Source organism: Haliotis rubra, unplaced genomic scaffold (genome assembly GCF_003918875.1).
Source record: "Haliotis rubra isolate DU_JTF1 unplaced genomic scaffold, ASM391887v1 Scf214, whole genome shotgun sequence".
NCBI lineage: Eukaryota > Metazoa > Mollusca > Gastropoda > Lepetellida > Haliotidae > Haliotis > Haliotis rubra.
The window spans coordinates 799,537-816,531 of NW_025766159.1; the positions used below are offsets into that span (position 1 = coordinate 799,537).

A 16,995-nucleotide genomic window follows, 5' to 3' on the forward strand; every position below is an offset into this window, starting at 1 on the left:
ATGACTCTGGCAAAATGGAATAAACTCTTTCCTTGGACAGGGATGTTCATATCAACAACATTCTGTACTGGGATTGAACTGAGGTAAAGGTCTAGTACATGCTTGAGTTGTGACGGAAGATCATTTCTCCTCAGGCACTTCAGTGAAATCTCTTGGCATCCAGGATGATCTGATTAATCTGGCTGAAGTCCTCCTGTCCATCGTCAGCGGACCTTTCCTGGTGAGTACCTCCTACCAGCAAACAAAAAAAAAAATCTTCTACAGTGTTGTTGCAATCTTATGGCAAGGAGAGTAGATGACGTTACCTCTGTATTAGGGCTGTTCTTTGTGTTACTAGAGTGTTATGATGTATCATTGCCAAGACACCATGCTGCAACATTCCTACAATACCTTTTACAATGATTGAGGTGCCTGTCAAATCTCATCACTTCTTGACAGGACTGAAATGTACATGAAATTCATGCTTATTTCCTTATAAACGCTGTCAGGGCAATTGATCAATCGAATCAGTTCCTCAGTGCTCGTGAGTTTGATTAGGCAGGGTTGCATGTCCTTGGAAAACTTATAGCATGACATATCGTTCTGTGAAGCACCTCAAATTTGATTTGTCTGTTCATGATTCAGAATGTCTCCAAACCACCATATATAAGAAGCAAGTATATAGTTACAATCCATGATGTCACATTACTGAAAGTTATGTTACAATGTAAGATTCCTACAACATTGTGACGTCATTGTGTGTTTGCTTGGATGGTACAGCTTACACAACCTTCTACACTTGGACAACACACATCCTGCACAGCAGTGGACCAAGCTCTAACCAGTTTGCCTTGTAAATGTTGAATGGCTCATCATTATCTAAACATGCATGTATGTCTGTATATGTTTCACCTCTACTTCCCAGCAAGAGAACATCGAGATTGACATGATAGTGGATGCTGGGCTGTTTCTGTGGAACAAGTGCAAAACAGTGTTCCAGAAATTTCAGACTGGTTCTGTTGACAATACACGGTACCTTCACAAGATGGACAACCCAAATAAGGTATGACCAAACACTTTTAGGGTCAAGAGAAGTGTTTAATTTAAGATTGAATACATTAACAGCTCAGTAACTGACAGACAATTGAGTAGTCAAATCAAGACCAATGGTACAAAACTTCCTTGATATCTTTCGCATGCAAAATAGTTATGACCCAACTAAGATGGTGATGTAATTATTCATAGAACTGACAGACTGACTGATGGAGTCTTCATCGTACTGTCTTCTTCTTCCAGTGGATGTTCCTGCTGGACGCTGTCCACCAAGTGTTGTGCTGGAGTGGAATCAGTAGTGTTGACCCTGCCCTTACAGCTGAAGTGGTGCTAAGACTGGCGCTAGTCTATGAGAGCAGTGCCCATTTGGAGGCTACGGAGGGTAAGTCTCTTCATGGGAAAACACCTGTATTACACATATATTTCTGGTATGTCAATGCCAGGATTATGGCGTATTGATTCAAACTATACAATCATATACACTTGTGGCTTTGAAATTATATTTTTCATCCCAAGTTTTTTATGTTGTGTTTTCCAAACTCTGGGTAATTTTGGTCACTTTGGATGAAAAAGAAATACATTTTCATATTCTGTTCAGATTTAATTTTCTTGTCAAATTCAGTGTTCATCAGGGCCTAGATTTTCGAAATATTCGTAGCCCTACGAACTTCTTAAGCCTGTATGTAACACATTGGATGTGATCAAAGATAGGAATTCTTAGGACTATGAACATTTAGAAAATTTAGGCCCTGCTTCTTAAGAGTGTTTGCAAAAACATTATGATGAAAATATAAAAGAAACCTTCCATAATGACTGGTTGCTTGATGTCGCCTGAGTGTGTGGAGTTGTATTTGCATGTATAATCATGGCACACCTATGTATTCAAACCTTTGTCAGTGTCACATGTAGCATTATGTGTTTAAACTGTGTTGGAGTTGTGTATTTAACACTCAATGTATGTTTGCCAATAATATGTGTAATCCTTGTGCAACACAAAACATTCAAGATGACATCATCCTCAGAAAAAAAATGCATGTTGTTTTCACAGATTCTGTTTCACAAAAATAGACATATTTCAGGCTCAATTAAATTTTAATGAAAGGCAACTTTTTTGAAACCTTTTGCCTGTTCTGTCAAAGGACGCCCACAAAGGTATAGTCGAAATGAACGAGGAACAACACAAGGCACTGAGGCCTTGGCTGAAACCAGTCCCATCACTCCGCGGGGTATGTGTAGGAGACTGCTTATGTTCACTACGGGGCTAATTCCCTCAACATCCGCTGTCAACCCTCAACACACACATCATCTAAAACAGGTTTACAATTGTTGAGGTTTTCTTATTCGTGACTAATATTGCTTGAAACATCCATCTCACTCTGTCTCAGTCATGTTGAGTATTACAGTTGCCATGGCTGATCAATGTTTTGGCTTTCATAGACAATAGAGACAAGAAGAGATATGGTAGGATTGAATTCAGATTAATTATACACACGAAGCCAATTATCAAAACAGAAGAACCCTATGTGTTACGTTAAGAGTGTTGGTTTATTAGCATCATGGCACAAGTTAAATTTGGAAACAAAACACAATAAAATGACTTGACCTTGAACCAGCTTACATCAAACACCTTATTTTGCTCTCTTTTTTTCATTTTTTGCAAATTTAATGAAAGCATGACCACCAAACACAGGAAAACATTTCCCTGGCTTTACCATCAGTATTGTATTTTGCTTCAAACTTTAAAGTAAAGAAAATGTAAAATTGTAAAACTGAATTGCACATATGTGATCAGCAGATTGTATCTGTTATCACAGATATACAGTGTAGCACAATGGTTCAAAGATACCTTATCTTTAGTAAACAACGTGATGCAGCGGCTTTATGTGTGTGAAGGCGTTGACTCGAGGATGGGGGATGTTAGCTCACTGAGCTTGAAGTTTACTTGTTTGATTGCTGCTTCCTGAACTAACCAGTTCATTTCATCCCTGTCAGAATCCATAAAGTCATAAACAGAAGGTGTGATGTACTGATAAGAAAGAGATCTGACTGTGCTCAACCCTGATCCATATTGAGGTTTAAGAAATAGATCAGACTCTTGTTCATATCATGTCTCCATTCAATAATGATGTATACCAATTTGGAAAATATACTCAGTTCCAAAAGAAGCATTAATCACGTAAAACTGTTATACTGTGGTGAATATAGAGAGATTGATTTATGCTATGAAAACATGCCCAAAAAACAGCTTGATCCCTACAATGAACACACAAATGATCCTTATTCATAACAGGGCTCGATTTAAGAGATGTTAACCGACTTGCACCAGGCGCAACCTAAGATAAAAACCTAGTAGCACCAACCAAATTCCAGTTGCAACGTAGTGTGTTAAAACGTCAGAGGTTTCGGTGCACATAAACATATTTCTGTGATGTTGTACCCATGAAACCATAGCAACACAGAGACACAGCTGGTTCCAGTTTACTGGAGCTGTCATAGCCAAGAGGTGTCTATAAATAGCAATGTTTTGGTGCCGTTGCTATTCAAAGTTTAGAAGAAATATGAGCTGACTGTATTTATGCTTATAATGTTAGATTTATTGTTGATTTATTTCTCGAAACTTGACTTGCACCTGGTGCAAGTAAGACTAATAACTAGGTTGCACTTTGTAATATTGGGTTGCACCAGTGCAAGTAACAAAGCACAAAAACGAGCCCTGCATAACCAGATGTGTTTTTTTATGATGTCAATAAGGAGTCGTTAGATTTTGTATCATCACTTTTGAGACATTGGAAATGACATTTCAGTATCGAGTATGGTCTCCATTAGCAACCACTTTGGTATCAGGAGAAACAACTGACGAGAATGACATTCCGAGAACTGAATAGACACAATTTGGCCTTGATTTATGTCTTTTTTGTTCGTGTAATTTCAAACATTTGTAATATTTGCATTTCTTATCGAATTCAATATATACCCATATATGGGCACATTTACCACATTAATTTTTGTTAGGGAAACAATCGTCTATAGCAACATTATTCTACTCAACACTTACAGCTGGAACTTATTGTAGCACAAGTATTTACTTCCCTGTCTTGTACCCAGTAAATCTTCTTTTCCATCTCTGATGTAATTATAACATACTTGTGATTCTTGAGTGTTCATATGAGGTAATGATTTTGAATGTAGATCAGAAGAGTCATTCTAATGAGAGAAAGTACTATATCTGGTACATCAATGATAGAGAGATAGAGCTGGTGATTATCTAAACAGAGTTGTAGTGTGGAATATGTCCAGGGTATTTATCATAATAGAATGGTGATAAGATACAAGGATTGAATGACCATCAGGGGAGGGGCATGAGAAACTGGTCAATCAATAATCTTCATTGCAACATCTCTCAAACAAAATGGCATTGCATGTTTTTTCAGGGACATTTAGTCCACTTCCCACTTCCCGTCTGTAAACAGTACACAGCCAAGAGATGGGGCTTCTATGTTGTGTTTCACATACTAAACCCATGTTTGTGTATTGCTGTGATGTTCTCTAATTATTAACTTGTGTGAGCTACTTGTTGGATCAACTAACTGTGTTGTGTGGAACTAACTGCATGCTAACACTTTAAATTGATGGGTTTCACAAATGTACCAAGGTAAAACAGAATTTGTCTCAGACAGGGTCTCATATCTGAGTTATTTAGTGCGCCTTACATACCCACCCAATAATGTCTTCCTCAGTTATACATCTTGGAACCGGTCATCAGTCACTACCTGGACCCATGTCACTGTCTCTGACCTGACCCTGCTGTACATCTTGGAGGACTGGGACAGGTCATCAGTCACTACCTTGACCCATGTCACTGTCTCTGACCTGACCCTGATGTACATCTTGGAGGACTGGGACAGGTCAACAGTCACTACCTGGACCCATGTCACTGTCTCTGACCTGACGCTGATGTACATCTTGGAGGAGCAGGACAGGTCAACAGTCACTACCTGGACCCATGTCACTGTCTCTGACCTGACCCTGCTGTACATCTTGGAGGACTGGGACAGGTCATCAGTCACTACCTTGACCCATGTCACTGACTCTGACCTGACCCTGATGTACATCTTGGAGGACTGGGACAGGTCAACATTCACTACCTGGACCCATGTCACTGTCTCTGACCTGACCCTGATGTACATCTCGGAGGACTGGGACAGGTCATCATTCACTACCTGGACCCATGTCACTGTCTCTGACCTGACCCTGATGTACATCTTGGAGGACTGGGACAGGTCATCAGACACTACCTGGACCCATGTCACTGTCTCTGACCTGACCCTGCTGTACATCTTGGAGGACTGGGACAGGTCATCAGTCACTACCTTGACCCATGTCACTGACTCTGACCTGACCCTGATGTACATCTTGGAGGACTGGGACAGGTCAACATTCACTACCTGGACCCATGTCACTGTCTCTGACCTGACCCTGATGTACATCTCGGAGGACTGGGACAGGTCATCATTCACTACCTGGACCCATGTCACTGTCTCTGACCTGACCCTGATGTACATCTTGGAGGACTGGGACAGGTCATCAGACACTACCTGGACCCATGTCACTGTCTCTGACCTGACCCTGATGTACATCTTGGAGGAGCAGGACAGGTCAACAGTCACTACCTGGGCCCATGTCACTGTCTCTGACCTGACCATGATGTACATCTTGGAGGACTGGGACAGGTCAACATTCACTACCTGGACCCATGTCACTGACTCTGACCTGACCCTGATGTACATCTTGGAGGACTGGGACAGGTCAACATTCACTACCTGGACCCATGTCACTGTCTCTGACCTGACCCTGATGTACATCTCGGAGGACTGGGACAGGTCAACATTCACTACCTGGACCCATGTCACTGTCTCTGACCTGACCCTGATGTACATCTTGGAGGACTGGGACAGGTCATCAGTCACTACCTGGACCTGGACCCATGTCACTGACTCTGACCTGACCCCCTGATGTACATCTTGGAGGACTGGGACAGGTCAGCATTCACTACCTGGACCCATGTCACTGTCTCTGACCTGACCCTGATGTGTACATCTTGGAGGAGCAGGACAGGTCAACATTCACTACCTGGACCCATGTCACTGTCTCTGACCTGACCCTGATGTACATCTTGGAGGACTGGGACAGGTCAACATTCACTACCTGGACCCATGTCACTGTCTCTGACCTGACCCTGATGTACATCTTGGAGGACTGGGACAGGTCAACATTCACTACCTGGACCCATGTCACTGTCACCTGACCCTGATGTACATCTTGGAGGACTGGGACAGGTCATCATTCACTACCTGGACCCATGTCACTGACCTGACCTGACCCTGATGTACATCTTGGAGGACTGGGACAGGTCATCAGACACTACCTGGACCCATGTCACTGTCTCTGACCTGACCCTGATGTACATCTTGGAGGAGCAGGACAGGTCAACATCCACTACCTGGGCCCATGTCACTGTCTCTGACCTGACCATGATGTACATCTTGGAGGAGCAGGACAGGTCAACATTCACTACCTGGACCCATGTCACTGTCTCTGACCTGACCCTGATGTACATCTTGGAGGACTGGGACAGGTCAACATTCACTACCTGGACCCATGTCACTGTCTCTGACCTGACCCTGATGTACATCTTGGAGGACTGGGACAGGTCAACATTCACTACCTGGACCCATGTCACTGACTCTGACCTGACCCTGATGTACATCTTGGAGGACTGGGACAGGTCAACATTCACTACCTGGACCCATGTCACTGACTCTGACCTGACCCTGATGTACATCTTGGAGGAGCAGGACAGGTCAACATTCACTACCTGGGCCCATGTCACTGTCTCTGACCTGACCCTGATGTACATCTTGTTCAGGAGATGTGTCAAATGGACCAAACACATTTTTTTTAGATTTGTCTAATATACTGTTGTGCTTGTCTTCCATTCTGTGCATTTGTGTGTTGTCATCAAAAACACATTGTCATCTCAAGATGACACCAATATTTATTTGACCGGTTCCAATTAATTTGTATTATTATTTTTTCTGTAACTGCAAACTGTAACAAAAATGAAAGCATCAAACATTCTGAAAAATCAAGGAGTCTAAATAATCAAAACCTTGTCATTTCACAATTTACTGAAAGTAACATGAATAACATTACGATTTACATGTTGTCAACAAGTTTGCTTGTCCGTTGCAGAGACTTGATTCAATAATCCAACATATGATTTAGAATTTTCCTAGAAAGCATAAGCACAAAGGGATGAACATTTGAATGCCTTGTGCAAGGCAACAATATAGATATTGTATCTTTCATTGTTGCAGATTAGATATAATTGCTACTTGTTATATTTGACATATAATTTCAACTTTTATGCTCATAATAAAATGGCAATCTGGAAACTTGGTGTTGGTTGTGTTATGTTGACCTTTCTTAGAGTTTTGGTTCTCTTTCACATTTTCACATGATGCAGTCTGCATAATTTGTCTGAAATGTGATTTTGTGCAAGGGCATTTATAAGCTTCAAGCTCTGTTTAACTTTGTTGAGGAAACTGAATGTTTTCAATGATCTGTACCATCTTGCATGAAGGATCGTAGCACTAAGACTATTCATCCTTGTCAAAGGTACAAGCATCTATTGCAAAATGTTGTACCTGCAAAATAAAAGAAGTTGTTATCCATACATTTGTCATTATTGAACTTCGGAAAACTTCTAATATGCACTCATATAAGACTCTTGCTGCTGTATAGTTTGTCATTATTGGTATACTCTAGTTTACAAAGCAAACATACTTTCTTCAACAGTTCTCTTTGTATGGGCATAACAATAACTAATTTATAAAGGATCAATCTATATTGATATGATTATAAGATACGTATATATTTATATTTATGGTTCCAAAAACTAGTTGATGTTTTTCGTATTTCAAACTGTGAAGGAAAATCAACTATATATTGTGACTAATGAGGTGCATCTGAGGCTGATATATAGTTTATGTCTATCAGATCACCGATCAGGCCTGAAGGACTCTAAGACAACACTGACCGACCTAGGCACCGCAGCTGACACAAACTTCACTGGTCAGCAGTATCTGAGTCGGGCATCCATGCTGTCCTCAACAGCCAACATCACAGCTCGTGGACAGTTGTTGCAGGCCAGGGAGATACTGGAGCTGGGGCTGCAGAGTGTCTCATTTGCCAGACAAGCAGTTGCTCTCAATGATGGAAAATCCATTGCTGATGTCAGCTTTATAAAGGTGGGTATTGTCTGAAGTGAACTCAAGATTATCAGCTACGTCTTGGATCCTATGCTCTGGTAGATCAGGATGGGATGAGGAATGGGGGTTTGCAGGAAGTGTGCATCCTCCTCGCATTTATTTTCTGACATCTTACATACCGGGAATTAACTGGATCTGACAGTACAATGTTGTGTTGGTTAGAGGTCACTTGCATGTATTTATTTCATATCTGTCCTCTATATATTGTTGCTGATCCACAACTTCTGAAATAGTATTAGGACAACAGTTACTTCATTTGTACAATGTAGAAAATTCATGTTATGTTATTGTGATAAATAAAGGACAGCTTGACAGTTTATTGTGTAGCCCAATGTACATATGAGCAGGAATGCTTTAAGGTTTTGTCAGAGCTGGACCATTTCAGTTATTGCTGTACCTTGTCTTTGGAACCATGCAATACTTTGAGATGTCAGGGATATTATCATCAGTTCATATTGCCTGTATATTCTTGCAGACTTTTGTACATGTACCTTTCTGGGCAGTCTGAAAAGATTGTGAGTGTTTTGCATGTAAACTCAAGGTCTTGGCCACACTGAAGTTGATATAACATGTGTGTCTTCTCTTGGAAGTATTCTAATGCTGCAGTGGTTAGAATATGACAGTTTCTATGATAACAGTAGCAGGTCATATGAAAATTCAGTTTCTCTTAATTGTTAACCTGAATTCTACCAAGATACATTATGTTTGATAATAAGAGCCCTAAATCTCATGGGAACATTGTTGGAATAGTTTGGAAAGATATAGAAAATATATATAATCAATACTCTAGGTCATACACTAAAACTGTCTTGTGTTCACAAAAGTCCATAATTGGTTACTGTACTGGAATGAAAGTTTGTACTTTTCGTACAGTGGTTGGGATTGTGAAGGATGAAATCCTGTGTGACTCTCAAACACATCAAAGTGACTGTTATATATCAGGCTATCTGCTTCTTTGTGGACTGAACTGTCCCCTTAAGTTGGTACGAAATGTTTGTATGAACTACCACCCATGTTACCAAGCAGATGAAATCAAGAATAGGGTTTGCAGACATCCAGAGTCATGTCTTTTAACTTCCTATCATCAAGGGCCTGTATCATCTGATTTATAATGTTCTAATTTTTCCTTATCCTGACTCATGCTCTTTTGCTTGTCTTCTTCTTCTTGCGAACATAGTGGAACACTTGTATCTCCTTAATTGAAGCTCCCTTCAATGTAAAATCACTAATTGGTACTCACCAAGAGTTGCCTCCCTTGCCCTTTTGGCGGGAACAGGTGTCGCCACCCTCTGGCCTCATGCTTCACTCTCTCCTTCTTCGCCCAGTGAGCAGGATGTGAGAGCGCCTGTGTCTCCTTACACACTATATCCTTTGGTTTTTCTTAGTTTATTACCTCTTATAGGTTACTATAGAGGTATAGCTAGTATCCTTCATTAATTTGCATTGATAATTAATCGTATTTCTACTGTTTATTCACGTGAGTTCGTGATTGTTCAGCTAGTATTACGTTGATGAAAATCTGTACTATTTGCAATTTACGCTTTTCTGTTGCTGACCCGCATGTATTATGCCCTAGTTGTGCTACGCCTTGCGCTTGTTTGATACGTTGCAGTTACTGCATTAATCTATCCAATTCTGCTTTTCATAAATATCTTTGCGCCGTGGAGACGCACCGCAGATAGGTCACGCAAACAAGGGTTAGACATGGCCGATACATCGGATTCCCCTTCCAGTCAGCTGCTGTCGATAGACCCCCTCCCGTCTGGTGTTTCGCTAGAGACTCCGTCGGAAGATGGGCGTGGGATGCAGTCCGCCACCTCTAAGAAGCGTCCTGCCTCCCCAGACGTCCCGTCATCGCAGCTAAAGTCCAAGAGGGCCACGACGTCTTCCCAACACAGACTTCGGACCCCCAGGGCAGCGTCGACATCCAAGGGGAAGTCTACGAAGTCGTCAAGAACTTTCTCAGCCGAGATCGTTCCAGCCGCCGAACTGGGCCTCTACGATGATCAGCCGATCATCATCCCTGACGACGCCACAAGAAGCGACCGGTGACAGCTACAGTGACATCAGCAGAGATCGCCATGCAGCCTGATGCCTCTACACTGATGTCAGACGACTTCCTGAGGGCTCAGCAGCTGTCATCGCAGAGAGGGCACCGACTACTTCGTCGCCAGACCATCCCAGACGAGCTGTAGCGGCAGATCATGACCATGATGGAGGGCCACTACAGTCGAGAGAAAGCAGCCAGCCCAGGGCCCGAGCAACGAGACGACACCCCAGAGGCACCCCCAGTCAGCGTAGCAGCCACGACGAAGCGGCCTTCGAGAAGGAAGTCACAGACCACCTCGGCGAAGGACGCAGATGTACAGTCTTCGCGAAGGCCTTCGCGAAGACGGGAGAGATCGTCACCGTCCTCGGCCTCATCCTCAGATGCAGACTCAGACCACCAGACGTCACGGAAACCGTCACGGAAGTCAAGGCGCCGCTCCCCAGGTCCGGACGCAGAGAAAGCTGCACGAAGGCCGTCACACAGATCGTCATTGTCCAGAAGGACGTCGAGGGACTATTCAAGAGCTTCACGAAGCAGTCAACATTCTCCTCGCAGATCTAGGTCTTCCCATAGACACAGATCACCTAGACAATCTCCACGCCGTTCACCACGCCGATCTCCACGTACATCACCTCACAGGTCACCACACAAGTCGGCACGCAGGTCTACAGTCAGGTCTCCCCGAGTGTCACCCGACACAGAGATAGCAGCCCACAGGTCACCATCAGAGGAACATCAACCTCTCATCTCCGATGCTGGTACAGAAGATGATGGAGGCATCATGGAGGCATCATCTTCTCAGACGCTGAGATAAGATATTGGATGGTAAACAACCTAGATTTATCTTCACCGTCCAAGAGTGGCAACTCAGCGCAGACATACCTGATGAAGGAAGACGATGCAGACGCCATCACCTTACCTCCAATCGACCCGATTGCTGCGGTGCCACATAATCTAGATACAGCCTTCATTAAAGCTACGAAAGTGCAGACACCACATCTGCCGAACTTTCACGCTAAGAAGTTCTCCACGCACAACATGGACCCCTTCCTGAAGGCACAAGACATCGATGACAACTACAAGCTGATCAGCGATGTTAAGAACAAGAACTACAAGATTGACGATCGCAAGCTGGTGCAGATAGAAAACATGATGAGACGCATGTTTTTTGGCCTAAATAGATCTAGAACGATCAATGAGACACTTATCACCAGATTTCGTAATACGACCTCTGAAGATGATAGGATGATCTACTCGGCCCTACTGATGCAAAAGAAGGACCAGCAGTTCCTTACAGATCATCTCACATCTGTCTCAGCAGCACTGACCTTAGCTCGTCGTCAAGGCCTCCTCGCTTCCTGCAGCTGGGGTGAGAACTTTACAGCTCCACTCTATACAGCCCGTGCTCATCCCCAAACATCTTTGACGGAGGAATAGACAAAGTCTCCAAGGAAGTCACTAAGGACTCCAGAGAAGTCCTTATGATCAAGTCGATGGACACGCTTAGCCAGCGTCATCAGGCAGACTTCACAAAGATACTCAGGGAGATCTAAGTTCTCGGGACTACAGAAAGCACGGGATAGGAAGATAGCCAGCCAGGGGAAAGATTCTTTTAGTCGCCCATATGGCAACTATAGAGGAGGGTCAGGAAGAGGCAGGACACCCAGAGGTTCCCGCAACTATAAACGCTGAAAGACAGGTTCGGAACGACTGGAGTCTTCCACCCCCAGCCGTTCCAGTACAACCGTCACAAGTGGGTGGACGCCTCCAACTACACTGGGAGAACTTGGGAATGTTACAAGACCCTTATGTCTCCAACATTCTTCAACACGGATTTCGTGATCCCACTACAGGCCACGCCTCGCTGACAGTCAACCCTTACAAGTTCGACTTACAGGCACAACAACTACCAAAGTTAAGAGAGGCGGTTACATCACTCATAACCAAGCAGGCCATAGAAGTACTAGATCAAGTAAACATCGAACCAGGCTTCTACTCCCCAGTTTTCCTAGTACCCAAGAAAAACTCCAAGGAGAAATACAGACTCATTTACAACATGAGCTTTTTCAACAGGAATTATCTCGCAAACCACCAAAGTTTTCGCATGATACACCTTCCTCAGTTACGGCAGTTGATTCGCCCCATGGATTACATGGCCAGTATAGATCTGCAAGACGCATATCTACATATCCCGATACATCCCGAATCCAGGAAATATCTAAGATTTACACTAGACGGTCTACATTACCAATGGAAAGTACTCCCATTCGGCATATCATCAGCCCCCTGGCTATTCACGAGGATAACGAAACCTATTGTCACCTATCTACATCGTCTAGGGCTACGCAGTGCGTTCTACCTCGACAACGGGATACAAGTAGATCAAGATCCACAGCGTCTCAAACTACAGTTAAACTACATCATAAAGCTACTAACACAGCTAGGATGGTTAGTAAACTTACTCAAATCGGACCTAGTACCATCGCAAGATCTGCAGTTCCTAGGCATTCGATTTATTATGAATCACAACCGTATCGTCGTACCAGAAGACCGTTGGCTCAAGATCCAACAGACCATTCCGCCAGCTCTACTCTCTCCGTTACCACTTCGACAATGGCAGAGCTTGTTGGGTCTCCTCACATCAGCCCAAGACATGACAGTCTCAGGCAGATTACAGTTACGCCCATTACAGGTCTTCATCAATGCACATCTCGACGACCTACAACCATTCAGTCTACCGAAACGTCTCAGACCTCATCTACTATGGTGGACCAGGAGGTCAAATGTCTGCGAAGGTATTTGTTTAGAAGAGCAGGAATTCAAAACCCATCTATATGTAGACGCGTCGCTCCAAGGTTGGGGAGCTTATCTCGCCAACCGGACGGCATCAGGGTTATGGAATCAGCAAGAAAGCAAGCTCCATATAAACATGTTAGAGATGAAAGCTGTAATCAACGCCATACTTCATTGGAGCACCATTCTACAGAATGCGCACTTAATGATTCATACCGACAACTCGACAGTGGCGTTCTATGTGAACAAACAAGGTTCAACGAGATCACTGAACCTATTGACTTTAAGCTTTCAACTGTTAGATCTAATCCACGATCTAAACCTACATGTCAGAGCATGTCACATTCCCGGAGCCAAGAATGTACTAGCAGACGCACTCTCTAGGCCACATCAACCGTCACCGACAGAATGGATGCTCCATACAGAAATATTTGCACAGATAATCAAGCAAATAGGAGCGCCGCTAGTAGATCTATTCGCCACACGCTTCAACAATCAGCTACCGACATTCGTGTCACCAGTCCCAGACCCACAAGCATGGGCAACGGGCGCTCTAAGCATATCCTGGGAAGGCCTCAATGCGTCGCAGCTTTCCGCCCGCCAGCAATAATACCTCAAGTGTTACAGAAAATCAGACAAACACAGAGCCTCCAACTCACTTTGGTCGCGCCCTACTGGCCTGCCAGAACGTGGTTTCCCATTCTAATTCAAGAAATCGGTCAACCAACACTAGAGCTACCCAAGCTCAAAATCTATTAATACATCCACACACCAAACAGGTGCACGGAAGCCCAGAAGTATTCCAACTTCACGTATGGACTGTATTAAAATGTGTTTAAACAAGAGAGGGTATTCTACCAGGGCTGCAAAAGCGTCACGCTTGCCTTTACGCAATTCTACATGTAACTTGTATGCGACTGACAAGTGGCACAGTTTTGAGAATTACGCGGCAAATAAGGGGATTTACAGCAAGAGATGCTACTCATCCACAAGTGGCAGATTATTTGTGTTACTTACGGCCAAAACAAACATTTAAAAGGCTCGACATTGTCAACATATCTTGCCGCTTTTAGTTCTGTGATTACCATGAGAACGGGTGTCAAATTGACTAAAACTCCAGAGTTACTGGCCTTACTACGTGCTTTCGATTGAGGACCAAAGCGGAAGTTCCAGCTTCCAGCTTGGGATCTGAATATAGTGTTACAACACCTCACAAGTGAGGCTTATGAACCGTTGGAATCGACAAACTTTGAATTTCTCTCACAGAAAACGCTTTTCCTGTTATCTCTAGCCACAGCAGCCAGGATGTCGGAAATTCACGCACTAGATTATGAGAGGATACAGTTTGATGACAATCAAAACACAGCACACCTGGGACTAAGATGGGATTTCATCGCCAAAAATCAACTACCAGGTCAACCAGACAGGTTATTTCATATCCCTGCATTATCCTCCATTCTCGGATCTCAAGATACACTGGACTTATCTCTATGCCCAGTCAGAGCTCTCAAAATCTATTTACGGCGTCCAAAACAAGGCAAGAAGATTTCTCAAATGATTATTCATCCCTTGTCGGCAACAACTCAGACAGAAGTGTCTCTGTACCACCATATCTATATGGATAAGAACTGTCATACTTCGCTACTACAAGGCAGCAGGACTGGACCCTCCAACAGCATCAAATCCCCATGAGATCAGGGCTTTAGCTTCCACTCTCAGCCCTACACAGTAACTGTTCATTGAATACAATTATGGAAGGATGCTTTTGGAAATCTAACATGGTGTTTGCTAGTCACTACCTGAGAGATATCACCACCGAGGACGCGTCTCACGATTCACCATTTCGGTCCCTTGGTCCTCGCAGACAACAGTTGACAGTCCCTCAAATACGTTAACACGTAGTCTTACGAGATTAATATGCATAATTGTTACATGCATTATCTAGCTTATAACTCTACGGAGTTCTAGCACTATGTATATATGTTCAGTGGTATAGCTTCTCTATCAGAGTCGCTTTGATATTGTTGTTTATAATATCTCAGTATATTATTAATGTAAATACCCCCAGTATGGCATTATAACCTATGGTTTATAATAGAGGAATTATCCTAAGTCTATGCCTTTATGAAGTTCCGTAGGGGGGTTATTACAGTTATATCTATATAAATCACTAATTCTATAAATCCAAAGTATTCTGTTTTGCCCACCTCCGCTTCCTCAGGATTCTACAACAAAAGAGCATGAGTCAGGATAAGGAAAAATATGTAATTTTTTGAGTAAAATTGATATTTTATACTTATCCTGACTCATGAGGTTAGCCCTCCCATCCTCCCCACATAACACTTTGGATTTCCCTGTAAATTCAAGTGTTGGGCTCGCAAAATCAGGAGAGAGTGAAGCATGAGGCCAGAGGGTGGCGACACCTGTTCCCGCCAAAAGGGCAAGGGAGGCAACTCTTGGTGAGTACCAATTAGTGATTTTACATTGAAGGGAGCTTCAATTAAGGAGATACAAGTGTTCCACTATGTTCGCAAGAAGAAGAAGACAAGCAAAAGAGCATGAGTCAGGATAAGTATAAAATATCAATTTTACTCAAAAAATTACATTATTGTCACACATCTAGTCTATAGACACATACTGTGTTGTGTGTGTATCATCACATATCTATTGAGTGTTAAGCTTATATCACTGCTTCTTTATAGATACACACTGAGTTATTCTTGTCTTATCTCACCTCAACTCTCAAGACACATGCTGTGTTATGCTTTAGTTGTGACACATCTACTCTATAGACACATACTGTGTTATGTTTGACTGTCACACCTCAACTCTATAAACACATACTGTGTTATGCTTCTATTATGACACATGTAATCTATAGACACATGCTGTTGTTTCTGTTTGTGGTAATTTGTGTTGTGTTTCCAGAGTGTGTTGAATGCTCCAGGATTGGTGGTGAGTGTAAGAAGGCGTGGCACACACTGAGTGGTTTGCCCTGCGTGTGCCATACACAGACAGCTAGATTTTGAGTTTGATTCTGAGACGTAGATTTTTTGCCCAGTGATCTTTAGAATAGTGACATTTTTTACAGTGCCATCAGGTCACCTATATTATTCTTGGATTTGCTGACTTGCAGTTTCATAAAGTGGACCCGTTTTGGAAGAACTAATGATGATAACAACAACAATTACATCTAATTCCACTGAAAATTACATAACAACATGCAGTTATGAACATTTGGGACACAATTAGTAACTCTTGGGAAATGTGAAATATATTCTTGAACATTCAACTAAACAAAGAAATATCTTTGTCTTCCTTTTCCCTGGTTTAATGTTCAAAAGGAAATTATCTTTGCATTATATTTACTGACAAAGTTTTAAAGTACAAACATGTACATATTCACAACATAGTAAAATAGTTGGGAACATGGAGCTTTTTCTTCCCTTAAACCATTTTTTTTCTTTCTGGTAACAAACAGCATTATTCGAAAGCTGAAAGGTGACCTTCCTGACAACTATAATTCTTTAATATTGATTACCGGTAGTTGCTTAAGGCAAGTGTATCCTTAATTCTAACATAGCATGTGCATATAATGATATTGTTGTTAAGTACAGACAGTATTTCTATTTTGGGTTGAAACATTTAGAATCATTTATTGGGAAATATTTTCTGTGGCAGGTACAGTGAAAAATGAGAATATTAAGAATATATTTATTTCATGTTACAAAATGACAGTATTTTTGCTTTTAATATAATGACATTTATTACAAGTGAAGTGATGATGAT

At 42.5% G+C, this 16,995-nt stretch overlaps 1 protein-coding gene across 1 annotated transcript in view; it reads left to right on the forward strand.

Moving 5' to 3' along the window:
* The window catches only part of LOC124276844 (cilia- and flagella-associated protein 54-like), a 105,592-nt gene that overhangs the window by 32,365 nt on the left and 56,232 nt on the right, over positions 1-16,995 (forward strand). The window contains exons 13-16 of the mRNA XM_046712495.1: positions 135-220; positions 905-1,042; positions 1,276-1,414; positions 8,092-8,342. Of these exons, the coding sequence (XP_046568451.1) occupies positions 135-220; positions 905-1,042; positions 1,276-1,414; positions 8,092-8,342 (614 nt within the window). The remainder of the gene's footprint in view (positions 1-134; positions 221-904; positions 1,043-1,275; positions 1,415-8,091; positions 8,343-16,995) is intronic.